At 41.9% G+C, this 27456-nt stretch overlaps 1 protein-coding gene across 19 annotated transcripts in view; it reads left to right on the top strand.

Moving 5' to 3' along the window:
* Positions 1 to 27456, top strand: part of MAGI2 (membrane associated guanylate kinase, WW and PDZ domain containing 2) — a 618960-nt gene that overhangs the window by 377863 nt on the left and 213641 nt on the right. For all 19 annotated transcript variants that reach the window (XM_081879061.1, XM_081879059.1, XM_081879064.1 and 16 more), the window contains 3 exons: positions 11837 to 12052; positions 18257 to 18467; positions 25144 to 25223. In XM_081879061.1, the coding sequence (XP_081735187.1) occupies positions 11837 to 12052; positions 18257 to 18467; positions 25144 to 25223 (507 nt within the window). The remainder of the gene's footprint in view (positions 1 to 11836; positions 12053 to 18256; positions 18468 to 25143; positions 25224 to 27456) is intronic.

The raw sequence follows: 27456 nt of genomic DNA, 5'->3' as shown, positions 1-27456 counted from the left end.
GTTTCAGGTTAAGAACGGACCTCCAGAACGAATTAAGTACTTAACCCAAGGTACCACTGTACAGTACTTTAAAGAGAGGAATTCCTGTGTAATTTTTGCTGTCCCCGTTAGTCTCTGGAAGTGATTTTCATCTATGCTGTAAGCTATGTTATTTATATTTTTCTGAGGATATTTTTTTTTCCTCAAAAGTGCAAAACACACAAACACACTCTCCAAAATACCCTTAAAGGGGTTTGGTCCCAAATACCTGAAAGAGCATTGCCCTCCTTACAAACCTTCTTGTTAAGATCAGCAGAGAAGCTGCCAATTGATTCTTCCACTGCAGTCAGAAGTCTGTGGAGGGGAGGAGGGGAGTGCAGGAGAGAGCCTTCTTCATGGCGGCCCCTAAAAACCCTCCCCACAAAGTGGCATCTGGCACCTTCATGATGTAATTTCTGTCACATGCTGAAGATGCACCTCTTCATCCTGGCCTTTGACAATTTGGCGTGATATTTTTGCTTGATTCGAGCAAGTCCTGGAGTTTGCCAAATTATGTCTTAGGCACAATTCCAGCTTCATTTTCTTTAACTAAGGCAACATTCATTTCAACCAAATTCCATTTTTTTAAATTCAATTTTAATTAAATCTCAATTTCTAGCTATATTAGTCAGCAGACAAATCAGATCTATTTTTTTATATGAGGGGATGCACACCTTTAATTAATCCAAATGAAACCAGCAATGGAATTATGGTTACTATGAAGTCTAAAGTCGCATTTAAAATATCGTCTACTGTGATCAAATTTGCCATAATTTTTTCACAGTGGCACCAAAGGAGAATAATACCTGTATTGTAAATTACATTTTTAGCATACAGCAGAATAGTTGTGGTGTACTTAATTTTACAAGCATAAGGTATAAGCAGCGCATCATTTTTACATGCCTTTACCATCTTCCTATAGAGTTTTTAGATTAAAACCAGGAACATTACACAAAGCTGACTTGTTAGTCCATTGAGCTCAGGACTGTGGCAAGTCACTATCCTAGGTAAAGTCTTGTCCATACTTCTTACCTGAAGAGGAGATGCCAAGATCGCCTGTTTAGTGTGTGGCCCAGGATTTTCTGCATGCAAATGATGTGCTTTGCCACTGAGCTATGAAATAAAGCTATGAAACAGTAAGCGCTAATAGGGATAATGGTCTCATGTTTTGCCTTCCCCACTCCTCGTTAAGCATTCATGAGTGAATTCCCATCAAGTTGTATCCATCATGAATCAAGTTAAAGTATTTTGCCTGCGCTGTGTGCCTGCCCATCCCTTTCACCACTGGTGCTCCTCATGTATACAAGGCCCACAAATTGGGCTGGTGAGTGGAACCAGTGCAGAGGTGGGCCCAGGAATTGTTCGCAACCGTTCTAAGTGTATATCTTTTGCCCCTGCCTCTAGCTGGCCTTCTAAATAGAAAACAAAGAAAGCAAGCACATGCCACAAGTCTGAATTCTGTTCATCCCTACTCTGTGTTTACTTGCCCCATTTAGGAGTTTATTTTGTACACTTGTTTATACAAACCAGAGTTGAACAAAAATGTCCCTCCAGCCTTTCCAGCTCATTCATTCATTCATTCATTTAGAAGCAAGAGCATTCCAGGGCCACCTTTCAGACCTGGATAGGGGCCCCCAGATTGGATGTGTGCTTGTGCTGCAATAGATACATTTGCAGAAACAGGCCTGCAAACCATTGCATCAAGAAGAATTTATAGAACTGATAGTGTTTGTTTCCAGTAGCCAGCGGACAAAAGTTTCAGTGAAAATGTATCAAAATTGCATGTGTCCAAGAAAACAGGGTGGGAGATGAGACAGAAGAAATGCAATCAGCCCCAGGCAAAATGGCTTGTCAATGAGAAACCAAAGATAAGAAGCATTAATCTGCCATGGACATTGATTCCAATCTGCACTGACTGTGTGACTGTCTTAAACTTCAAAAACATTTGGTTGCCCTTGATGAAAGAGATCACTTTTTGGTCTCTTAGTTAGCAAATTGTTGCATGCCAATTCCACTTGCATTGGAGATATTGATCTAAGTGCTTATAGAACATTAGTAGAGGCTAATAGGAAATCACATCGTAATCCCAATTTATTCATTAAACTAATCCTCTTTCTATTACTGATCGCCTTACATGCCCTCCATCCCTTAGAAGCTCTACATTTTGTTTTTCTCCTTGTGTTGTGCTGCAAGACTCAACAGCTTTCACATCAGTTGTACTATTTAGACTGTAGGCAGAATCCAAGGAGATGCTTTAGGTGTGCCTGAAGGCCAGAGCATGCTCTTAGTGGTGGATTTGGGGCTCTCAAATTTCAGCATTGCCCTGTGTGATGCTAAAATTCAGTGCACCCCCCCCCCACCTCTCACACTCCGTTCTACAGCATTGTTTTGGCAGCCCCTGCAGCCCCTGACACACATTGCGACCATACCAGTTGCACTACGCTACCCTTTGACGCCCAGTAGTGCTTTTTGAATAACAGTGTGCTGTCTGGGGATAGTAGACTGCAAGAATCATAAGAAAACCCACCTGGCATGTGAAAAGTAGTTATCTTTGGATCCTGGCCCGAAACCATGATAAAAAGTATAACAAATGGCAACTCATACTCTTAGTGACTGGTGTTCTTTGATCTAGATCTAGATCTATGTCTAGTACACCTCATTCTGTGACTAGGTCTTAAACAAAAATATGTTAACAGAACACTTCTATACATGTCTACTTGGAAACAAGCTCCTCTGGCCTTGTTAGTATATTCAAGCTAGCTTGGTGCTGTACAGTACAAAAACTGTGGTCATTTTGTTGCACCATTGCTCTTGCCGTGCCACTGGGAACTAAGTCCTCAGCAATTTATTAAGCCCAGGATACCTTAAGGACTACTTTATCCTGTATGCCTCGGGTCAATGAACGAAATCACCTGGGGAGGCAATGTTAATGCTCCCAACCCATGGACCAGAAGCGTCAACAAGGAGTTGTGTCTTCAGTGGGCGCAACTCTATGGAACTCTCTCCCTTCTGAAATCAGGCAGGCATCAGATTGAAATGGTTTAATGTTAGGAGGCCATTGCACCACAAGTGATAATAATTTAGTTTTTGGAAACTAATCTGAAGCCCTGTGAGAAGTTGGAGCTCTGTAGTGATGTGCAACTTTGAGAAGGGGAGAAAGTTTTGGGCTTTCTTCATCATTTGTTCATAAAACAGCATGATGTAATCTTGTATTTGCGGGGTGCAAGGGCAGTAAATAATCCTAGCTCTTAAAGGGCACTCGGCACTGTTACCAAACATTTAGGGACAAGGCTGACAAAAATAATTAGAATTGTACTTTCTGACATAGCTAATAAGGACCGAAGCATGCTTACCAGAAAATAAAGGGCATTCATTTTTAAGAGCAACATTGTCTCAGCATCTCTGCTAATTCACAAATGACAAGAAGCACACCTTTAGGGAACAGGACAAAACTCTGCTTTTATGTTACACCAAGAAAGCAGAGTATTTTCAGATTCCTTGAATCACATATGCTCCAAACTAAGCAGGGCTTTGGTAATTTGGCTTGGCAGTTTCTAACTCATGATGACATTTACTTAAAGTAAAAACCACTGGGAATGATTGTTGCATTGAAACCTGTGGGACTAAATGTCTGCCAGTAAAAGCCTGATTGCTGAGAAAAATGGAAATTGTGCAATAATAATAATAATAAATTTATTATTTATACCCCACCCATCTAGCTGGGTCTCCCCAGCCACTCTGGGCGGCTGCCAACAAAAGATTAAAAATACATTAAAACATTAGTCATCAAAAACTTCCCTAAATACACAAAAAGCATACATTTTCTACAAAGAGACATGGAATCTTAATGGCTTGTGTCCAGAGGCTGCAGTCCTCTATGAGGTTCTGCATGCATAATCCCAAATGATTTCAGTTTGATTTAACAGAAATGTAGCTATACAGTATTTCAAGCTTAAACTGCAAAGGACTTTGAATTCTGAGCAAATCTCCTGCACTTCGAGGCAACCTTTTTTTGGGACACAATCTGTATAACATTTGACTGAAAGCTTTACAAGAGGAAATAGTCAATATGTTGTCCACTGAGACAAGACTTTCATCAATTCTGCTTCTCCAGCTTCAGAGAAACACTCACAGAAAACTGAAATATGACTCCACATTCTGCATGGGAAATCACTTTGAGAGGTTTGGGCTGCACTTCACGGTCCATTTGTTCTGAGGAATCAAATGAGATCATTTCAGGAAGCACTATGCACATTTTAAGATAACAAATGTTTGGGAATTGTGTACATAGCTTCCTGTAAATGGCTTCTGAGTACCTAGAACTGAGGAACAGTTTATAACCAATGATAAAATGCTAGGACTGGCTGTTAGACCCACAGAGGTTTCCAGCTCTTTAAAATCTTTCAAATCAAGATGAAATCAATCAAAATTTTGAACTAAGGGAAATGAAAAGTAAAGATGGAAGAAAGCCAGATGTACCAAGCAACAGGAACTTGTCAGTTATTGGCTTGTTACCTATTCTGATCATTTGATTGTGAGGAAAACATCCATTCCAATCTAGAAGATGCTTTATATTTTTGTCATGCATAATGTAAAATCTCAGTGCTTCAATCAGAGTCCTCTTCATCAGCCAAATTGACCAAAAGGGTGCCACTAGCCGTGGCAGAGCAAAGCAGTTAGCCACTCACTCCCAGGGACTACTGCATTAGAGTCGCAATGCATGGATGAGAGAATGGTGTCGGAGGATGGATTGGGGTTTGTTTAGGAACTAGGGAGCATTCTGGGACAAAAGGGCCTCTACTTGAACCAGGATGTAATGAAAATATGAAATGTTAAACCTAAAATGTTTTACTGTTGGCATTTGTAAGCCACTCTGGGTGCCCTGTCCGGATGAAGAATGGTGCCCAAAATGCACACATGCATGGTTGGATGAAAGAAGAATTCTGGCCTCTCAAATGACAAGTGGAGTGTTTTGTTTTGTTTTGTTTTGTTTTGTTTTGTTTTGTTTTGTTTTGTTTTGTTTTGTTTTGTTTTGTTTTGTTTTAAAGAAGTAGCAGACAAGTGAGTGGTTCTTGCTCTCTTCTGGGTGTGTGTATGGGGGGGGCGTGTCTGGGAACAGAAAGTATATCTAAAATGCACAGCCCACAAAGTTGTGTGCAGGCCAGTTGGAGAGGATGGATGCCCAAAGTTACATTAAGCTCTTGTTTATCAGGGCTCTCCAGAAATTACTGAAAGCTGCTTTCCCTGGCAGAGCTCCAGCATCGCTGGAAAACCCCGCTTCAGCACATCTGTCCTCACTGGCATAAGCAAATGGATCCAGCCCATTGCTGGATGGGTGGATTCCCTTTCAGTTTTGAAAGGGAAAAATCCAGCTAACTGTCTTGAGGATGAAAAGTGAACTTTCAATGCCTTATTGATATGTTGTCATACTTCCCACTTCTCATGGTAACAGCAGATTCTACTACTGTGTTCATTTCAGTGTTAACTGTTCCACTTTCTTGCTATTTCTTGCAAGCCAGACCAGGCGAAGGAAGGCAACCCCCTCGGGCAGCTGATAGAGGATGTCACACAAGAGCAGCAAATAGTTGTTTAATTTATTATTGTTGTATTTCTGCTGTCAGGGGGAGATGCCCTCGTGGGATTTTTCTGCCCTATTTGCAATAGTAATTTCACTAGCCCTGGTCACTCCACAGCTGCCCCTCAGGCCACAAAATGCAGGCTCTGATTTCAAGGAGCATATTCCATCCCCCTCACCACCACAGGTGAACGGTTTGTGTGGTCACTTCCAACCAAACGTTCCAACAGCCTGAATAAATGAATTAATGAAGATTTATGTCAAATGCTGTAGTCACCAGATAAACTGCTATATTCTCCACTCACTCAAGCATCCAAACTGCCTTCAAGAGCAATTCTGAGTAGAGTGCATTAGAGGAGTCACATATGATTAAGTATTGCAGTGAAGAAGAAGAAATATTTGCAACCAGCTAGCAATTCTGCCCAGGACACAGAAGTGTCTGAATGAAATTACAGGAAGGAAAGGATTTTAAAAAATATGATTACATAACTGTCAGGGGCTCAGGAGCAGAGGCACAGGAGAGGGAGGAAATGGAGAGCGAGGGGGAGGAATCCGAGGGGAGCGTAGGCGGTGACAGTGGTCAGAGGGATTCCACGAGCCTCTCCAGCGAATCGGAAGATTCACAGAAGGGAGCGCCGATGACCAGGGCAAGGGGGGTGCCAAGGGGGAAACCCCAGAAGGAAGGGGCCAGCGGGGACTCCCAGAGCAGCAGTTGGAAATCAGGACCAGCTTCCCCACCAGAGCACAGTGGGGGGGAGGAGTCCCAGGAATCGGGACCAGTGTTCTCACCACCAGCGAGAGGAGATGAGTCAGGATTGACCACGCCTCCATCGGAGAGCGGGGAAACGGTCAAGAGGAAGGTTACCGGCTGGGCGCGCGCGCCAAGTTCAAATGTACAGGCGAGCGGCACAGCAGGTAGCCCGGATAGGGAGCCAGGTCCTAAAGCCCGCCGGAAGGAGGGGCAAGACTCAGGGGGGTCAGCGTCAGAAGAGTCCAGAAAGGAGGAAACCCCAGGGGGCAGAAGGACCCAGAGGAGGAAAGAACAACGGAAGAGGTGGAGTAAGGCTAGAGTCTTAAACTGGTGTCTAGGAGGCGGAGACTCAGATGGAGCTTCGCCGGTCTAAGATCTAAGACGTAGAGTTGCACGCTGCGGTTTGGAAATGGAAACTAATCTTCAATAAAGACTTTTATACGTTATTACTGGCTAGCGTTGGTCCTCTGTGAGCTGGGACCTGGAGGCAACTCTGACAATAACCTTAATAATAAACCAGTAAAAAGCCTACCAAATGTTTAGAAAGTGAATGCAAACCAGGGATAGTTATGTACATGGCTAATAAACAGTCATTTTGCAGGGGGTGGGGTCTGTTATATGGCCCAAACCACTGAGAATGTCCCCCTGCTCTCCCCAAAATACCGTTACTACTTCTCTTATTAATAATAATGAAAATATTGGTGTTAAATTCAAATTGTCCGTTTTTCAGTTGCTGTTTTATTGCAGGGGTGGCTGAACTGAGGTCCCTAGACACTGCTGGTTTATACAGCTCCCATTATTCTTGACACTTGGCCATGTTGAGTGGGAATTCAGGTCCCACAGCATACATTTATTTATTTCCTTAAGATATGAGGTATAAATAAATAAATGTATAAAATCTGTTTAAATTATGACATGTTTACACACAGCATGACACCAGCCCTTTTATTAAAAGCGGTCAATACCTAAAAGCCTGTGGGAACATCTCTTGGGCCATAGATAAGCCACTCCTGCTTCAGTGGTTCTAGAGAACTTTGTAACTGCCTTTCAGTACTTTGCATGTGACTTTCTCTGACACATTAATGTTTTGCTGAAACAAATGTGAAATTGTGACTTTCGGTCCATCTGTCTTAGCAGTGGCTATTTAAAATGTATTTATTGATTTCATTTATGAAATGTCCAGTGCATCTACTGTAAAATCATGGAATTCATTTGAGTTGATGTGGTCTTCAGAGATGTGAACCAGTAGCCTTCAGTGAAGCACTCAAACATGTGTCCCACCAATCATGGCCCCTCCGGGCTTACTAAAGCATGTTGAGGGGGAGGTGGCGTGGGCCTAGGTAAAGGCATCCCTACAGGAGTAAGTGACTTCTTGAAAACAGCAGTGACTCAACCACTTCTGAAAAAGCTGTAATCTGTTCACCTTCTACTAATCCAGACTGGGTTACTGCAATGTACAGTGGTACCTCAGGTTAAGTACTTAATTCGTTCCGGGGGTCTGTTCTTAACCTGAAACTGTTCTTAACCTGAAGCACCACTTTAGCTAATGGGGCCTCCCGCTGCCGCCAAAGCACGATTTCTGTTCTCATCCTGAAGCAAAGTTCTTAACCTGAGGTAATATTTCTGGGTTAGAGGAGTCTGTAACCTGAAGCGTTTGTAACCCGAGGTACCACTGTACTCTGTTTCTGGAAGCTGCAGCTGGTACAAATTGCTGCAGTCCAGCTTCTCCCTGGGGCTGATTATCGACATCCAAACAGGCAGGTCCATATGACAGAATGTGATAGAACCATCACAGAACTGTAGAGTTGGAAGGATTCCCGAGGGTCATCTAGTCCAACCCCCGCAATGCAGGAATTTCAGCTAAAATATCCATGACAAATACCTGTGGTCCTAGTCCTAAGCCATTCAGGGCTTTAAAGGTTAAATTAATAATTTTAGTTCTTGAGAAAAGATCATTACCTTGTACAGTGGTGCCTCACAAGACGAAAAGAATCCGTTCCGCGAGTCTCTTCGTCTTGCGGTTTTTTCGTCTTGCAAAGCAAGCCCTTTGACAGCTTAGCGGATTAGCGCTATTAGCGGCTTAGCGGATCAGCTGATAAGTGGCTTAGCGGCTTAGAAAAAGGGGGGGGGAACCCGCAGGAACTCGCAAGACATTTTCGTCTTGCGAAGCAAGCCCATAGGAAATTCGTTTTGTGAAGTACCTCCAAAACGGAAAACCCTTTCGTCTAGCGGGTTTTCCGACTTGCGAGGCATTCGTCTTGCGGGGCACCACTGTACAGTACAATGAATAATCACGTACTCTGGCTAAACATCCTCATAGCAGTTGTGCCAGTAAAGGCAGCGTGAAGTTGTGATTAGAGTGTAAACCGGCTATGGCTGCGTGTAGACTTGAGTTCAAATCTTTGCTGAGCCAGAGAGTTCCCTTTGTAACACTGGATCAGCCAGTATCTCTTCCCTTGCAGCAATCTGTACACCCATCAATGTCGCAGTTAACTCTTTTGGTGGAATAAATAAATAATTGGCTTTGATAGGCTTGCTTAGCTTAGAACATTTGTGCTGAGGATTGGACTGTGAATTTATTCTGCCTCAAAATCCCTGATGTTTTTGCATTTCACATGATGCTACCTGTCTGAACCATTTTGAAATGTCTCTCCAACAAAATACAATTTAAGTTAAAAATAGCAGAACAGCTCCATGTTTACAAATGTGCCTTCACTGGCTCTTCAGGGAACATAGGCAAGAGGAAGGAACAGATGTGTTTTAAGAACTTAAATATGGTGCTGGTTAAAGATGAAGCAGTAATCCACCAGTTTCAATTTCTAGCACAGATACTGTCTTGCTGTTGCAGCCAGTTATCCAAAACCTTCATTTTCCCAGATTCCAACCAATTTACCCCTTGTTGTGGGTAAAAGACACTTGGTGTATTAATAACTGGGCCAGAGAGACCTGTCTAGCTCCCCCTAGTTAGTTTTCCTCCCCTTTTAAAGACCTTTCTGTTTAATTTGGGCCTTTTTCACATTTGACCATTATTTAGTTGTTGATCCAAGTTCCCCCTGTTTGAATTAGACCAGAGTGATTCACAGCCACACTTACTTGAATTTGTATATGAGGCTCATCTTTGATCTTTTCCATAGCACCAGTAGGCATTCCTTTTTCTGTATTTCCTCGCCTTGTAACTCATTGATTCTATGGTGCCAATTAAATGCTGATAGGGCATGCATGCAGATAGCTGTATGAGTGCCTTGGTTTAAAACAACAACAACAACAACAACATTCCCCACTTGGAAGTGCACAGAAGCACACAGGCAATTGAAAATTCTTAGCTGACAATATTTGATATGGTTTGTTGTGCAGTTCTCTGTGCAGTTTTGTGCAAATATAAAGGAAATATATGCTATAGTCCTCTGTTCAGGAGGAGCACTGAAATGAGGAGCACAGCTAGAAAAGAAATGAAACCAACTTTAAATTATCAGTGCACACTTCCAAATCAACACTGTTATGTAGTGTCTGATGTAAAAATAAATAAATAGAAGTGGTTTGCTTGTGCATTTTTCAGATTTTGAGAAAATATGAGAGATGAAAAACAAATATATAAGGCTATATTCCATTCAGTAAAGGTAAAGGACCCCTGACCGTTAAGTTCAGTCACAAACAATTCTGGGATTGCGGCGCTCATCTCATTTTACTGGCCAAGGGAGCTGGCGTGCAGCTTCCGGGTCATGTGGCCAGCATGACTAAGCCGCTTCTAGCGAAACCAGAGCAGCGCATGGAAACGCCATTTACCTTCCTGCCAGAGTGGTACCTATTTATCTACTTGCACTTTGGCATGCTTTCAAACTGCTAGGTTGGCAGGAGTTGGGACCGAACAACGGGAGCTCACGAACCGCCGACTTTCCGATCAGCAAGCCCTAGGCTCAGTGGTTTAGACCACAGCGCCACCCGCATCCCTGCTCCATTCAGTAACATGCTGCAAATAGTTGCAAGCACAGATAGAAATGAAAATAAAGCACTGAGTGTGGAGTGGGCATGGAAAGGGTTGTCACAGAAAGTGGCAATGGATCCACCTACCCTAAAATACTAAACTCAGTTGAGTGGTTTGGAGCCCAATTTTTCCCAATTTATCAGATTATACCCAAATTTACAGGGAGGGAGTCTCAAGATTTGTGTTGTTTGAGGATTCAGCTAGATTGGTAAAGAAAAGGCCTTTTATATGCATTGTATATGCGATATAACACTGTGACACCAGATGGCGCTGTGGAGTCCTATCTTTCCCTACCAGATTTCCCTGTATGAGTTTACAATGCGTTTCACTGAATTGCTTGTCTGATGTGTCTAGATCCAGCCTGGGAGTAACATCACGTGGACTAGTCAAATAAAATAGGAATGCAAACAGCTACAAACACACAGTAAACTCTGGTGTGGACAGGCTGATTATTTTACTGGTTATTGATTGTGTTGTTGGTTGTGGTTCATTTCGCCTCTGTTTTATTTCTAAGTGTGTGATGGAGTTCTTTTTAAAAGTTATTTCATTGCTTTTTATTTCTTCACCTATTGTTAGCTGTCTTGTGCACTTTTACTATATAAGACGAAAGCCAGGACTGCATTACTCTCGGTGGAATGTACATTTTGATACACATTTGAATACAGTGGTACCTCGGGTTACATGCGCTTCAGGTTACATACGCTTCAGGTTACAGACTCCACTAACCCAGAAACAGTACCTCGGGTTAAGAACTTTGCTTCAGGATGAGAACAGAAATCGTGCTCTGGCAGCGCGGCAGCAGCAGGAGGCCCCATTAGCTAAAGTGGTGCTTCAGGTTAAGTACAGTTTCAGGTTAAGAATGGACCTCCAGAATGAATTAAGTACTTAACCTGAGGTAAAAGGTAAAGGGACCCCTGACCATTAGGTCCAGTCGTGACTCTGGGGTTGCGGCGCTCATATCACTTTATTGGCCGAGGGAGCCAGCGTACAGCCTCTGGGTCATATAGCCAGCATGACTAAGCCGCTTCTGGCGAACCAGAGCAGTGCACGGAAACGCCACTTACCTTCCCGACGGAGCGGTACCTATTTATCTACTTGCACTTTGACGTGCTTTCGAACTGCTAGGTTGGCAGGAGCTGGGGCCGAGCAACGGGAGCTCACCGTGTCACAGGGATTCAAACCACCGACCTTCTGATCAGCAAGTCCTATGCTCTGTGGTTTAACCCACAGCGCCCCCCGCGTCCCTTTAACCTGAGGTACCACTGTACTTATTCCTCTTTATAACTAGAGGGTAGGAACTAGTTGACATGCATGTGTCAGACCTCTGTTATCACACACGACAGCTTTTGCAGCTGCTTTTTTGGTTCAGATATCCAAAACACTCTACAGATGTTTCATGGAAACCTAAGTCTGAGAGGAGACAAAGCTGAAAACTATGCTGAAATAAATGGGTAGTTTTCACACAGCTCCATTTGTGATCTCTTTGTTTTCTTTCCTTTTTTTGTCCTAGACAACTACTACGGTACTCCAAAGCCTCCAGCAGAGCCAACCCCATTATTGTTAAATGTAACAGACCAGTTACTCCCCGGTTCAACGCCCAGTGCTGAAGGCAAACGCAAAAGAAATAAGTCGGTGAGCAATATGGAGAAGACTGGAATAGAGCCCCCAGAGGAAGAGGAGGAAGAAAGAGCTGTCGTCAACGGAAATGGCATGGCAATAACACCAGGTCAGTGCTTTTCCTCTTGTTGTGTCTCATGTGGATTTCAGCTCCTTGCCATTGTAGCTAAAGGCAAAAGAGCAGTGATGTTACAGCAAGCGGCATAGTGTGAAATTTATGATAGCTAAACTCAGCCACCCAGTGCTGCTCAGAGGACCAGGCCAGACATTTTTTTAAAATGGGAGACTTAGAACAGGCAACAACAGTGGGGCCCACTGGCAATGCTGGATCTAGGGCGCTGTGGGTGGTTCCCCACCCCACAGGGCACCGAGTTGAGGGGACACATGATGATGATGATGATGATGATGATGATGATACAACCTAAATTTATACAAGTACCTACCTACTCAAAGTTAGGGGGCGCCAAATTCTGTCCTCGCTTAAGGTGCCATATTGTCAAAGTCTGCCCTTGCTGGATGCCAGGTGCTGAAACTTGGATATGACCCCAGAATTATTCAACATCTTTATCAACGACTTGGATGATGGACTCAAGGGCATCCTGATCAAATTTGCAGATGACACCAAACTGGGAGGGGTGGCTAACACCCCAGAGGACAGGATCACACTTCAAAACGACCTTGACAGATTAGAGAACTGGGCCAAAACAAACAAGATGAATTTTAACAGGGAGAAATGTAAAGTATTGCACTTGGGCAAAAAAAATGAGAGGCACAAATACAAGATGGGGGACACCTGGCTTGAGAGCAGTACATGTGAAAAGGATCTAGGAGTCTTGGTTGACAAACTTGACATGAGCCAACAGTGTGACGCGGCAGCTAAAAAAGCCAATGCAATTCTGGGCTGCATCAATAGGAGTATAGCATCTAGATCAAGGGAAGTAATAGTGCCACTGTATTCTGCTCTGGTCAGACCTCACCTGGAGTACTGTGTCCAGTTCTGGGCACCACAGTTCAAGAAGGACACTGACAAACTGGAACATGTCCAGAGGAGGGCAACCAAAATGGTCAAAGGCCTGGAAATGATGCCTTATGTGGAACGGCTAAGGGAGCTTGGCATGTTTAGCCTGGAGAAGAGGAGGTTAAGGGGTGATATGATAGCCATGTTCAAATATATAAAAGGATGTCACATAGAGGAGGGAGAAAGGTTGTTTTCTGCTGCTCCAGAGAAGCGGACACGGAGCAATGGTTCCAAACTACAAGAAAGAAGATTCCACCTAAACATTAGGAAGAACTTCCTGACAGTAAGAGCTGTTTGACAGTGGAATTTGCTGCCAAGGAGTGTGGCGGAGTCTCCTTCTTTGGAGGTCTTTAAGCAGAGGCTTGACAACCATATGTCAGGAGTGCTCTGATGGTGTTTCCTGCTTGGCAGGGGGTTGGACTCGATGGCCCTTGTGGTCTCTTCCAACTCTATGATTCTATGATTCCATTATTTCATTGACTCAAAAGTCAGGGCTTTCAATTACAGACACTGCTGCTTTGCCCTGCTTCTGTAGCTATGTCTTGAACTGTGTCTGGAGATCATGTTGTTTAAAGTGCAGGTGTGGTCTCTCCCAGCTGCTTATTTCTCTGATAGTTTCTAGCCATCAAGAATCTTTTCTGGCCCATACTTGCATTGCGCTTGGAAGAATTCAAGTCATTTCTGTATTGGTTTACCTCATACTTGAGGGAGATCTAGAAGGTTATCAAATTGGGTCTCTCAATCTGCCTTTTAATCACAAAATTGTTTTTAATGTAAGAAATTAATTGAACAGTTCAAAAGTGTGCATCACATAAAAGATTCTGAAAACTCTTAAGTTTTCATGTGTAGGAAATAGGTGTTTCATTTGTCTTACGTAGAAACAGAATATATGTGATTTAGAACCTAATAATCCTATTGAAAAAAGAATTTTCAATAAAAAGAGTGAAATATTATTTCCAGAAGCATAGATTGAAGGATAAATCATTGCATTAAAAGCTTCTGAATATACAGCACATAAAAAACAATAAGTCCAGCACCTAATCTTTAAGAACTGTAAAAATTATATACACATGGCTTTTAATACAGGACTTCCTTTTTTCCATTTGAGGAAAATAGCACATTCAATTTGAATGATTCCCCCCACCTCCATAAAGTATCATTTTTTTATTTATTTCCATCTATAAATGGCTTGATGTGAAATATCACGAAGTGATTTAACAATAAAGACATCAACAATAAAACAAATTCATATATTAAAACAATTTGATGTATAAAAATGATTTCCAATCTCATACAGAGATGCATACAAAACATGACCGATACAAGTATACAGTGGTGTATATACAAGCCATTGCCATGCATAAGGGGGAAGCCACAAGACACACTGTTCCTTTCTCGGCCACCAAATTTCCACTAAAGAAGGCAAAAGTGAAGAATTCTGCAGGAAGCAAAAAAGGTTAGGGTACCAGAACTGAAATTCATTTAAGGTGTGTTTTTGTGTACACCTCCTACCAGGAATCAATAGAAAACATTAATTCAGTTTGTTAGTTGAGCTGTGCTGCTCTTTATTATGCAGTGGATAAAGCTGACTAAAACCAAGGTGTAAAGTTGCTACTGGATTTCACCTGAAACAAGTTTTCTTTTTTTTAAGCACACGCTGGAGGTTTCTGCTTAGATGTTCCCAAGCAGTTTTGTGGGAAGGAAAAGGAATTCTGATAAGGCCATAGAGATTTGGGGAGGAGGAATCACAAATCACTAAGGCGCCATGCACTTGCATATGTGACTATGCCTTGTTGGATAGTGTGGGGACGATTTCTCAGTGAGCTTCCTTAGGTTTGTGGCGCATGACAATTTGTCTGCCAGGGGACTGCCTTCATTTACGTTGTGTGGTTTGACTCGCTTGTTGAGTCATTGGAAGCCATTACAGTGGTACCTCGGTTTAAGAACAGCCCTGTTTACGAACTATTTGGTTTACAAACTCCGCAAAACCGGAAGTAGTGTCCTGGTTTGCGAACTTTACCTCAGTCTAAGGACAGAATCCGAACGGTGGAAGGGCACTGGCAGTGGGAGGCCTCATTAGGGAAAGCGCCCCTCGGTTTAAGAACAGTTTCAGTTTAAGAACGGACTTCCAGAACGGATTAAGTTCGTAAACCAAGGTACCACTGTATTTGCTTTATTCTTAACTATGGTGTTTTTCACATCCAAGCATATATATTTTTTTGCTTTTAATTTTATATTGTTATGCAATAACTATTACATTGCTTACCCTAAGTTATGACATTTACTTTGATGGCACTCACTCTTTGATAGTGTGTGTTGTTCTCTCAGGTGGTCGTCCCTTAAGGGAGACAAGAGAGGCCAGATGGTTCATTTCCAAGGTTGTAATTCCAATGTCATGCCATTGTTTAAAATGCTTTAAATGCTCAAATGGATCTTCAAGAGGAATGCAAAGTGGGAGCAGAGAGACAATTTTCATGCCTCTTTTTTACACAACTAGAAAGATCTCTCTCCTAATTGCGAAACCTATTTCCAAGGAATTCAACTTGCTTTCTTTTGCCCTTCTGTGCATGCATGCCAGCTGAGCCTCCTCTGTTCCCTGCAGTTCTTAGCTGCAGTCGTGCTTTCTGTTGCCTACTGTGGGAAAAATGTCAGGTTCGTGGGGTTGCTGTCAGCTTTTAGCTAGCAATTTGACTGATGAGATGTGAAACAAAATGGAAGTCACTTCCCCATCTCCCAACTCAAAAGTAAGCAAGGAGGAGAAAGCAGCAAGTATGTTACTCACTGTAGGGAAACAGAGGATTTTCTGGAAGACTTGCAAAAGCACATTTATGTAATTTTATCTACACATACAACCCTTATTTCTGTAGCAATGAAGAGGAAGATGGTTTTCCTAAACAGCTAATATTTGCATTAAGATGTACAGAGCAATTCTGATGCATTTTCTCCTCCTTTTAAGCTGGTGCCTCTGTCCCCTGGGATGTCCAAGTGACTAAGCCTGCAGTGATTAGGCACACTTATATGGAAGCCAGAGCAAAACTCAAACATTACAAATAAAAGGAGGCTGCTTCAGAAAATGGTATCTCTCTACCAAGTCTCCTCCCACTACTCTGTAACATGTATAGGCACACTTCGTTTTATTCCGCTTTGCTCCATTGCGCTTCACAGATATTGCTCCTTTCGAGGTTGTGGGTGCTGCAGAGGAGTTTGGATTTGATATCCCGCTTTATCACTACCCTAAGGAGTCTCAAAGCGGCTAACATTCTCCTTTCCCTTCCTCCCCCACAACAAACACTCTGTGAGGTGAGTGGGGCTGAGAGACTTCAGAGAAGTGTGACTGGCCCAAGGTCACCCAGCAGCTGCATGTGGAGGAGCGGGGAAGCGAACCCGGTTCACCAGATTACGAGTCCACTGCTCTTAAACACTACACCACACTGGCTCAGCAGCAGGCAGCCTGGCTGTGTCCAGGGAAAAGAAGCCCCTGTTGCCACCACTCCTCTTCTGGCCACCACAGTGGAGTTGGCTAAGGCTGGAGTCGGGTTTTCCCCCTCCCGTTCCTGCAGCCAGGATGTATAAAAAGTGCTTTGATAATTTATATGAAGCGCTATATTAATGCATAGGTGTTCTTGTTCTTGTTCTTGTTCTTGTTGTTATAGATGATAGACAATTCAAAGGATGGATAATTTTATAAAACATTGGACAACTAAATTGTGAACCAGCAGTGTGAAAAGCATGAGGACTAGCATCTTGTTGGGGTGTTGTTATATCTTGTTGGGGTGGATGTTAGTCTAGGAAGTCATCAGCTACTGACTTTCTCTCATGGGGGAAAAAAAACTATCATGGGAAGACCAGATTTGCACTATTTTTATACTTCAGGCTTGAAGTATTTTAATTTTTGAAAGTAGGTCACCTAAAGATGTAAGAACGTTGCCTCTGGTTACAGGAAGGAAGCTGGATTAATTTAGAATCTCATTTTATATCATGGGAAACTTGACCTATGTTTAATATATTGACTTAAGTTATCCAGTTGTTGGATTTTAGATAGATAGATAGATAGATAGATAGATAGATAGATAGATAGATAGATGATAGATAAGATAGATCTAGATTAAAGATATAGATTATAGATCTAGGTCTAGATATATATGTGTATACTTAAAAGGTTTGATTAAATGAACCCAGGCAATAGAATGAAGTTTTTGTGAAACCAAAAAATATCAACTCCTCCCCCGTTTCCGTTAGTTAAACTATGGATTGTCTCCATCAGATCACATAGCTTTAGGGAGGTAGGGAGTTGGAGGAAAAGCTACCTTCACTTCATAATTGCTGCTGACCAGGCAAATATCCAAAGGAAATCCCTCAGGACTGCAGGAGAATTATCATGTGTAGCAGTAAACATTGAGCACCACCCCAAAGTGGATTTTAATCAGATAAAAAAGCTTGTGAACTCATATTCATCTCCTGGGGATTCTCTTCCTTTGGAACCAGAATAAAATGGAGGAGTACCATCTTTTTCTAAATCCTGTGCAGTTTAATTAGTCATTGGAAATGACTTGTCCTTCCTAAAATATGCAGCAATGGATCTGATTGATGCATGAGAATTTGATGTTGGTGTTTAATTCTAGTGACTGTTTCGTAATTGTTTTGTAATCGTTACTGTGATCCTGGTTTTTATACTGTTGTTTTGATTTATGAATTGGTTGAACTGTAGATTCAGTTGCGGATTTCCGAGTGTTTGCCACCTTGAATTTCATTGGGAAAATCTGTGGAATATCAGTTTTTGAAATAAAATAAATATGCACCTAGGCATTTTTTGTCTTTAGACTTTAAGTTCCATATTCCATATGTGAACTCTACCCTTACCATGGATAGCTGACAGGATCCTTCCCACAATGAAGTGGCCCAGCAGAATCAGAACTTCCAATTCACTGTGTTCTTAATCCTCATGCACCAAAATTTGGTGGGACTTAACTAGGGTTGGTCCACAGTCTATGAGGCAACTGTCTAATCATATCACACATGTTCCATTGCACAGACCCAGGCCATGGTTATTTTCTTGAGGTTTGGACAAGTGATACTCCAACCTAGTGGGACTGTGGCCCACAGAGAGCACACATGAAATTAAAATGTACAGCCCTTCTCCTGTTTTATATTTCTTCCTGCTTCAGCCTAGTTTTAATATTTTCACAGGGAAAACTTCAGGTGGTGTTTTTTTGTTTTTTTTTTTTACTGTATTACTACAATTGATACTTCAATAGCACAGGAATCTTGACACGCATGTCGTCTTCTCTTGTGCAGAATCAAGTGAGCATGAAGAGAAGAGTACAGGTGCCTCAGGAGAAACTTCCTCACAGCCTTATCCTGCACCAGTATATAGCCAACCTGAAGAGGTAAAAGAGGATATGGATGTAACAAAGCTACCCAAACCAGAAGAAAATGATGAATTGGGCCCATTGCCTGACAACTGGGAGATGGCTTACACGGAGAAGGGAGAAGTCTACTTCATTGAGTAAGTACTTCACATTTGAAAAAAGGCACGTGCCAGACTTAATGCAAGCTACAGAGTTAGTAGCAAGGTTCTATAGATGGCAACTTGGATGTAAGGTCCATTGAATTCAGTGGGTCTTACTCCTAGGTAAGATTGCAGCCAACAGATTCTGAACCAACATGATAGGGACATATATGAAATTAAAATATTTCCTGTGACCAACCAGCTAATATATTGCTAGTTCTTGGAACAAAACCATATTGAGATGAAATGTGTGGCTTACAGATTTCAATGTTTACCAGATCTCATATTTATTGGTGTTGGGTTGCCATATGTCTGGAATTTCCTGGACACAGCGGGTATTCGTCCCTCTTCAACAGTGTCTGGGTGAAAATTGCTACCATGTCCGGGAAAATCCAAACATATGGCAGCCCATGTCGGAAGTGTAGATTTTGGTGAATTTCATTAACAATAGCGCAAAACCTCATTTTTTATTTTAGTTTTTGCAAACAACTTTGGCCAAAAAACCCACAACTTTTGTGCCCAGATTTTTACTCTTTGAAATATGACAACAAAATATGACAATTGGTGTAAGTACCAACTGTAACGTAAGCATGCCCGGTCACTCCCAATATATATCTATTTTAAATATATGGTATATTTTTGATTGCCATGAAGTTATGGAATGTGGACCCAGCGGCGGAGCAAGCCGATCGGGCGCCTGGGGTGGCGTGGGTGCCCTGCGCCCAGGGGTGGCGCCAGCCGCCCACAGGAGTACCATGGCATCTCTGAGGAGTCTGCCTGCCTCCTCCCACTCAGCTGCCCTACAGCTGAGGGGGAGGCAACAGGTGGACCGTTTGGGCAGCGTGGAGCCTGCAGGCACTCAAGCCACCGCGTCACTCCCAGGAGAGATGCGTGGCTCGGGCGCGCTGCAGGCCCCACAGTGAGTGCCGCCCACCATTTTGTCACCCCCCTCAGTGGGGACACCCGGGGCAGAACGCACCTCCTGCACCCCCTTTCTACGCCCCTGTGTGGACCTATACAATATTTGCTGCTTTCTTAATAGTTTGGAATTGTCCAGAGTTCACAGGGTTAAGAAGGATCTCATGCTCTTCAGGTCCTATTAGCTAGCCTCTTAGTTTATAAGTTAAGAAAAAGACTTAATCATAATAAGCCCATCAGACTGTTAAGTAACAAATATGATATCAGATATGATATCATAAATAATTAATATTTATTTATGTAAATAATAGTAGGTTGAAATGCCATGCTTGTGCTGCCACCAATACCAGCCTGTTTTAATGTTTACCTTTTTGAGCTGCTACTCTCCCACCCACCATCACAGTCCTTTCCCACCTGCTGTTCTCCCCATTGTCCCCTGCTGCACTTTGGGCCCTAGCAGCTGGGCAGTGGCAAAGGGTGCTTGCCTGTACACAGCACCAGCAACTGAAGTTGCAGCTATCTGCTGCTACTTTAATTTGTCTGGCATTCCCAAAATGACAAACGAGTAGCTGCAAAATGAGCCTGATATTTCCCCTCTTTACAAAACACCTTCAGCAGTTCCATGTTGTTATCGGCCTTCTTGCCATTCATGTTGGGATGGAGCGTCTATTTATGCACCTGGCCACAATCCAGTGATCATCTGTGTGCATATTAGTCTCATTGAAATAAATGCATTATAGCTTCAATAATCCTCATGTGGTTGTCCCAAGAACACACAAGAAGTGTCTGTTCAAAAATGGGATTTGATCTCTTTAATACCAACCTACCAAACTAAATTATGGTTTCCTGTAACATGAACAAGCCTACAGCAGTGTGCATTCCCTTTCCCCCTCTCCTCCTCTTTATGCACCAGAGGAAGAGATCACCTTTATATTAACTACAGCTCCCTCAGCCTGTAATGTCTAAACTTGAAGAACTATGGTTAATGTAACATGTGGTTTGGCCCTAAATCACAAGGGGAACTGTAAGGAAGAGTTTGTGAATAAATGATTGCTCAACTCCTGAATTTTATCCAGTATCAATATTGGGTGAATAACAGAAACCTATGGCAGCCACTGTCTCTACTAGGTGTTCTATAGCCATACTGTCCACATAAAAAGCCTTAAAACATGCCCACAGTGGACACTAACTAAAGCTTGGATTCTTATGAGGTAGAGATTTTCTGTCATTCAGAAGAGTGATTATTTTTATCCTCTTTTGCCGAGAGTTCCAATCTCCTTTTTCCCCCCTTTATTCTCTCAACTCTGTTCTGTTTTTGCTATTGCTTGAAGTATCCATCACTTCTAAGTGATTTCTTCTCTAATGCATATTGAGTGTTTGTAATTGTTTACATTTGCAGACCCACTCATTAGCCATCTAAGCAAGCATTTGTTTTGAATTGGTTTTAGTAATTGTAATAGTCTAATTCTCGTGGTGCATTGTAAATTACGTATGTAATAAAGCTTTTGCTTCCCTTTCCACCAAACTGAAGTCATTATTTGAACACAACATTTGGAAGGAATGTTTGTCATGATTAGCAGCTCGCAATTTTCAACCCTCATTGGTAGTGAAGGCTGTACAGTAGAGGTCTTGAATGCTACCCATATTTCATAAGCAAAGTGAATTGCCCAGGGCTTTTCAGCCAGTTCATTACCATTAGATTAGTGGGTTCATAATTAACTGGTCATTACCCTATTATAGCTATATCACAGTGACAACTCACCCTGTTGGTCAAGAATCACTGTCCCTCAGGACTTCAGACGATTTCTTGTTGTGACACTTGGCGGCATCTTTTCAGCCTCAGTGGCTCCCTATGTGTTCAAAAAGCTATGGCTATAAGGTAGTTATTTCTGAACTAGAAGACGGTTCCCTGGTATCATGGTGAGCAGGCAAGGAGGTCTCTGAGCCGAGGTATGTCAGGCAGATTGTTTTAAGAAACTCCCTGACTTCCTGGTTGTAAGCGTCTTACAGAATATTCAGAACATAACATAAAATGGTTTGTTTCATATATAGTCTCCTCACAATTAGGAAGCTGGACTGGGGTTTGTATTCAGCAGGAAAATTCTAACACTTCAAACAAGGGACGAGGAGCCTGTCCTGTCGCCCCGTGCCAGATGTTGTTCAACTCCCACCATCCCTGAGCACTGGTCATGTTTGCTGGCATCTCTGCTTTAGACCTTCTAGCATGTCTGAGGCTTTGTTTTCTGTATCTTGAAAGCACTTATTCCTGCTCCACCTGGTCAGGCACCTACTATCATTATTTTAAAAAGTTGTGAGTATCAAAGTTGGGTCATCTAACCAGTCTAAAACATACATCAGTCCCTGCCATAAACTTGTTTTATTAATTCAGTCCCTCCAACCCAAACAATGGGGCTGGGAAATGCTGCTTTATATATTTACAGCCTAAGCAGGGACTTCAGAGATAGTACTTTCCATTACTAGTGAGGTGCTAAAGTCCTCTGTGGCCCCTCCTACTCTTTTTTATACTCTTCTTATTTGATGAGGAGGCAGATTGCTCACCCATCTAACCTTTGGCATGGTATAATTCTCTGTGAAGCTTCTGTTCTTCCTTCCAGCCCTTGCACCCCTTTTCTCTTCGTGGGGTAGGCCTCTACTTGCAATGGTTTGGTCTGTGAGCCCCTCTGCAAACAGGCTCTGTAGCATTTATACCTTCCTGCTCCTGTCATCAGCCTTTCCACATATACAGCAATAATTAGTTGGAAAGCAAATTATGTCATCTTGCTACTAAGCAGCTGCTGTGGGAGAGTGAGTTTTCATTGCTTTTTGGAAACTCTGTCTAGCAAGGTTTGCAAATGCACGTTGTATATTAAAGAAAGGACTTAAGGAAGGAACTGCATTCTATAAAAGTTTGTTGACCCACAGTCCTTTAGAGCAAATACAGTAATACATGAACCAGTGCTGACTGCTGGCTTTTCTCTCTTCCTGCCACACCATGTCTCTCACTCTTCCCTCCATCCTTCTGCCATCCCCTCTTAAAAAAAAAATAAGAACCACACTTTCATTGTATGTGGTCGCAGACCCATGTGGCCCTTTCAGCTTTCTCTCCCTCTGCTCTGGGCAAACCACCTCTACCCTAAAGCAGCTGAGACTGCAGAAAAAGCGAGGCATGGCTCACAATTGGCTGGGAAGCCACAGTCAGAAATCCTTGCATTGTGGCCCTGCAAATGTGCTGGTGTGTGGCCATAGAGGTTCGCAGGGTGTGCAGTTTTTGAGTCCCCATGGATTCAAAATATTAAATTATATGCAATCGTTTTGTTAAATGCATCATTTATGATAGTTTTTAGCTGAAGATGTGAATTTTCTTTGAAAAAGGTCGTTCTGAATTCATATACTTCAAATGTAATTCAGTTTCCTCCTATCATAATAATGTTTCATCTCTTATCAGAAAGTATGTTATTGGATGCTGGTATATAATCAATCTGAATCGGAAGGGCCCCCTCCTAAGAGGGGCCCCACATGAATCATGCTGGATGAGCTTTGGCTGTGGCCCATAGGTTCCCTATTCCAGCTGTAGAGAGATTCCTTCCAAACTAATTAGTGAATTTAGTACACAAGCTATAGGAGATTATAAAGAGTTGGGTTTCACTGGATGCTTCCCCCCCCCCCTCCCAGTGATGAGGTCAGCTGGATTCTTGGCTGACCGAACAGTAGCCAGCTAGGAAATAAAAAGTTAATGGCACTGAAATAATCATCTCTTTCTGGGTACTCTTCTTGTATCCTTCCACTCCATCCTCTCTGCCAGCGATAATTTGCCTTCAATGGATGCCTTGAATGGATCGCCTTGAATGAGTGCATGAGTGGCACAAATGCCTTGAATGAGTGGGTGAGCAGAAGGTGACGTTTAGAAAATAATTCTTGGTTTTCTTATTTCAAAAGTTCGCTGTAATTGAAGTTTTGGGTTGGTGAAGGTTAAGCTTTAAAAGCACAGTCTGGGAAGTTGAATGCAAGTGGGTACTATGAGTTCAGAGGAGTGGAAGCTCCAGGGTTATAAATACTCATACTCTTCGCAGCAGAGTGAATGGCTTGCTTTCTTCAGCCAAGGGGAGTGGGCAGAAGAGAGAATCACACAGCACTGTGGGGTTTTTTTATAGGTACAACCTCCAGGTATAGGCCAGTATATAAATTCAATAAATTAATAAAATACATACCCTTCCAAGTGTCCCTATTTTCCAGGGACAGCCCCACAATTACAAAAGCCACCCCAGCTTCTCATTTGATCCCAGAATGTTCCTATTTCACACGCCAGTGACACCGTCACCAAGCTTGGGAGGAGGATGAGCCAGCTCTTGTTCTGAGTGGCGGCTGTGAGGGACCATCTTGTTGCGTCTCCACGGTCTCTTCAAGGCCTGGTGACAACATTTTAATTTCATCAGGCATTTTAATTAAGTTTTATAATTCCAGGTTTAATTTGAACTATATAGGAACCTTACTGTACATTGCTTAAATGTTATGGTATTAAGCAGCATATACATTGCAGAATTAACTACTTATCTCAAAGTGAAGCAGCCAGACTTAAAACTCATGGAACCACCATTTGCATCCAGACTGTCCCACCAGTCGAGTCGCGAGTATAAATCAATAGGAGCAATGCATCTGGATTTTTACAGGGCACTGATATCTTTTTCTCATCAACACTTCCCTTTATAACAAAGGGCTTACATGCATTTCTAAATTAGTCGGCGAATGCTACATAAATAAAAACCTTAATAATTCATCAATATGTAAACTAAACAGTACAAAGTGAACAGCTTCCCAAGATGTGTTTAATAAATAAAACATGCATTACAAAGGACTGACAGTGTGCAAGAAAGAGGAGGAGTAATGAGGTGAGAGTATTTATAAGAAGAATTTAAATTCCTTTAAAATATGGAACTAATATTAATTTCTCCTTTCTGGTTTACGGTCCTTATATTGCTATCACACTACAAATTCACTTGGCTGTAAAAAAAGGATAGGCATTTTTCAAAAATCTTGTTATGTAGCTCCTTAGCTATTCTAAATATCCATTCATTTGGGAAACTGTTCTCTTTGTAAACAGTATTTTACCAGCTTAGTCAGATTCTTATTTTTTAAAAGGCTATGCTGGTCTTTGTAGCATGAGCCACATTATTACTTCCAGTTCTGCAAAATGTACTTTTATCATGGGAGCGGAATCAGATATGGAATAGATAACAGTTGGTTCATCAAAGCGTCATTAATCATCCTGTTAGAAAATGGAGACTACACTAAGGCACACTTCAGTTTGCATCTTATTCTGAAAGTATGGCTGCTGAGAAATAATCGTCCTATATTTACGAATCCTTGAGGTCTAAAATAAATTTTAAACTCAAAACTCCAGCAAATGGGAATAGAAGACTGTTGGTTGCACCCCCTTTCAGCTGGAGAATGCTGCACATTCCTTTTGCCCTAGATGAGTTTTGCATTTTCAATTAGGCTAACTTGGCAACATTGTGGTTGATTTTAATAAAAATAGCTGCTTTGAGGACAGGGAGTTTAGGCTGCCAAATTCAGAGGTTGCCTTCCACAATTTCTCTTACACCTCCTTCAAGTCTACTTAGACCAGTAAGCAAATCAAGTATATTGATTGCAATTTTGCACCAACCTCCCCCCCTCCCCCCTCCCCCACTGTATCGGAAGGAATAAACTTGGTTCCGTTCAGCATGTGTCTGATCAGGGTGATCTCGTTTCTTTTCAGCCATAACACAAAGACAACATCATGGCTGGATCCACGACTTGCGAAAAAGGCTAAACCTCCTGAAGAGTGCAAAGAAAATGGTAGGCTATTAAGTTTTCATTGTTGCTGCTAAAAGAAAAAAAAGAAAAATGACTTTTATTTGCTTGTACTGTAGATTGTAGAAAGTATTTAAGGAATGAGAGGGAAAGGCATTTAATTACTGCTGTAGTTGTGTGTGTTCCTCAGTTCTTAAGGTACCATGTATTTCTGCATCTCTTCTATGTAATATCTGTTCTGAAGTTGATATCGATAATAACAAGTGTGTGTGTAAGGGGGGGGTGTAATTTGTAACATGTTTGACTCTTGGGCTGCCTTTTCTCTTATCTGGATCTGCAGAGTGTGCTTAGATCCCAAGCTTTTAAATGTGTAAAAACACACAGTGCCGAAAGCTATTGTGACAGAGATGGTGTATGCATATTACGATGTGATTTGCTTTGCAAAGGGGCAGTTCTGTGCCAGTTAAGTAGTGGGCAGTTTAAATAAACCAACGTTTACTTAGCGGGAAGGAGAGGGAGAGGAGGGGAGGGATGTCAGATCGGTTGTTTCTTCGGTTAGAAGGATATTTTTAGCCCCTTGGAATCATGTACAACAGTGAACAATTATTTAACTATTGTCCTCTATATGACTGTGTTAGTAAAACCATGGTGATTAGTGTATTTGTCAGGACTAACGACTGTTACCAAGTAAATAATACAGATCTGTTTATCTTCATAAGCGACCCATTTTCCCAGGTTTTCCAGTACAAGCAATGTGCATGCAAATTAGGTTGGTCAGGCCATTTTAAGTGCTAAAAATAACTGCTGAGATTTTTTTTTAAGCTATCCTCTATAATTATATTTAGGGTACCAGGATCAGGAATTTTGTGTGAAGCAGTCCTTTCTTTAAAGTAGCTGGCTACAACCTTAGAATTATAGAATCAGTCAGAACCTGAAAACCCCCAGGCTGGAAAAATTCCCCAGAGGTACTAATCCATTTTCTGTTTAAATACTAAGGAGAAGGACATATCCAGATTCCCCCGGAGAACTTATCTTTTCGACTTCCATTTGTATCTGTTGTTTCTTACCTGCCTTCGAGAGCTGTAATTAACACTTGCTTTGTGTCTTCTTTATGACAACCTGTTAGATATTTGAAACCGCACATCACTCACCCAAGCATTTATGTTCTCTGAAGGTGAATTTTCACTGTAATTTTATGTAAAGAAAGTCATCATGAGGTGGCAGATTAACATTGATGTTGTGAACTATACTGTAGAAAATGTTAATTTTTATCATATTTTTTTAAAAAAAAACCTAAAACAAAATAATGTAACTCCATCCTGATTTAAATAAAGTGAGCTCTTGCAGCTTTTCATCATAAGTTGTGTGTTCCAAACCTGTTTTTTCTTTTTCTTTTTCGGTTTTCTCTTTGGAATTCCCTCAAATTTCTGTTCTCCTTAAACAGCAGCTAATATGTGCTTCTTAAATTCGATGAGATGCTCCAGTCTAAGGAACATCTGGTCCTCTGGAGAGTGTTGCCATAACCACGTCTCGTTGCTAATAAGGTGATACAGAAAGTAAACTTGGGCCCATTTCCCCCCCAGAAAGCAATTTTCTGATAGATTTTTGAGAGAAATGTTTTTGGAGCTTCAGAACTGTTCAGCCATTTCCTGGAGAATATTCGGTGAAATGGCCACCCCAGTTTCACCTTTTCTGAATTTTGAGTGCATCTGACGATCTGGTTTTAGCATTGTTTAATGTTATTATTCTAAAATTGTTGAAGGGAGCAAGTGGGGTTGGTCTTTAGTCCTTCCAGTCTTCTTCTCTTCATCCTTCTACAGTTTCATCCAACAAAACAAAATTTATCAGAAGAGAGTTTTTGGAGTGAAACTGTTGGAGAATTTCACTTCCACTCTAAGAATATTTGGGGAAAACCCACCCCAATTTCAGCCAGTTCCAACATATATCTGGTCCAACAAGGTCCTTCTTAAAGTGATGGCCTGTGCGACCGAGACCTGAGATCTGTGAAAATTGGTACTTGGCTATCCACAGGCATTTGCAGTTCCTGCATATCCCTACATCATTTTCACCTCAAGAATATAGCAAAATACATTTTAAAATGCATATTTTGAGAGAAAATCTAATCATACCTGTTTAGAACTGTACTTTTGTGCAGAGTTTAAGAGATTCACAAATAAATGTGGGAAGATGGTGGAGCAGATTTATGGAGAAACCATGCTCCACACTGGACCCAAACATTCCTTTTCTGTGCCCTTTTTGCCCTTCTCCCAACTGGTGT

This window comes from Podarcis erhardii (assembly GCF_964252035.2).
Source record: "Podarcis erhardii genome assembly, chromosome: 10".
Classification (NCBI taxonomy): domain Eukaryota; kingdom Metazoa; phylum Chordata; class Lepidosauria; order Squamata; family Lacertidae; genus Podarcis; species Podarcis erhardii.
The sequence above is the reverse complement of the archived record's forward strand: the minus strand, read 5'-3'. Positions and strand labels throughout refer to the sequence as shown.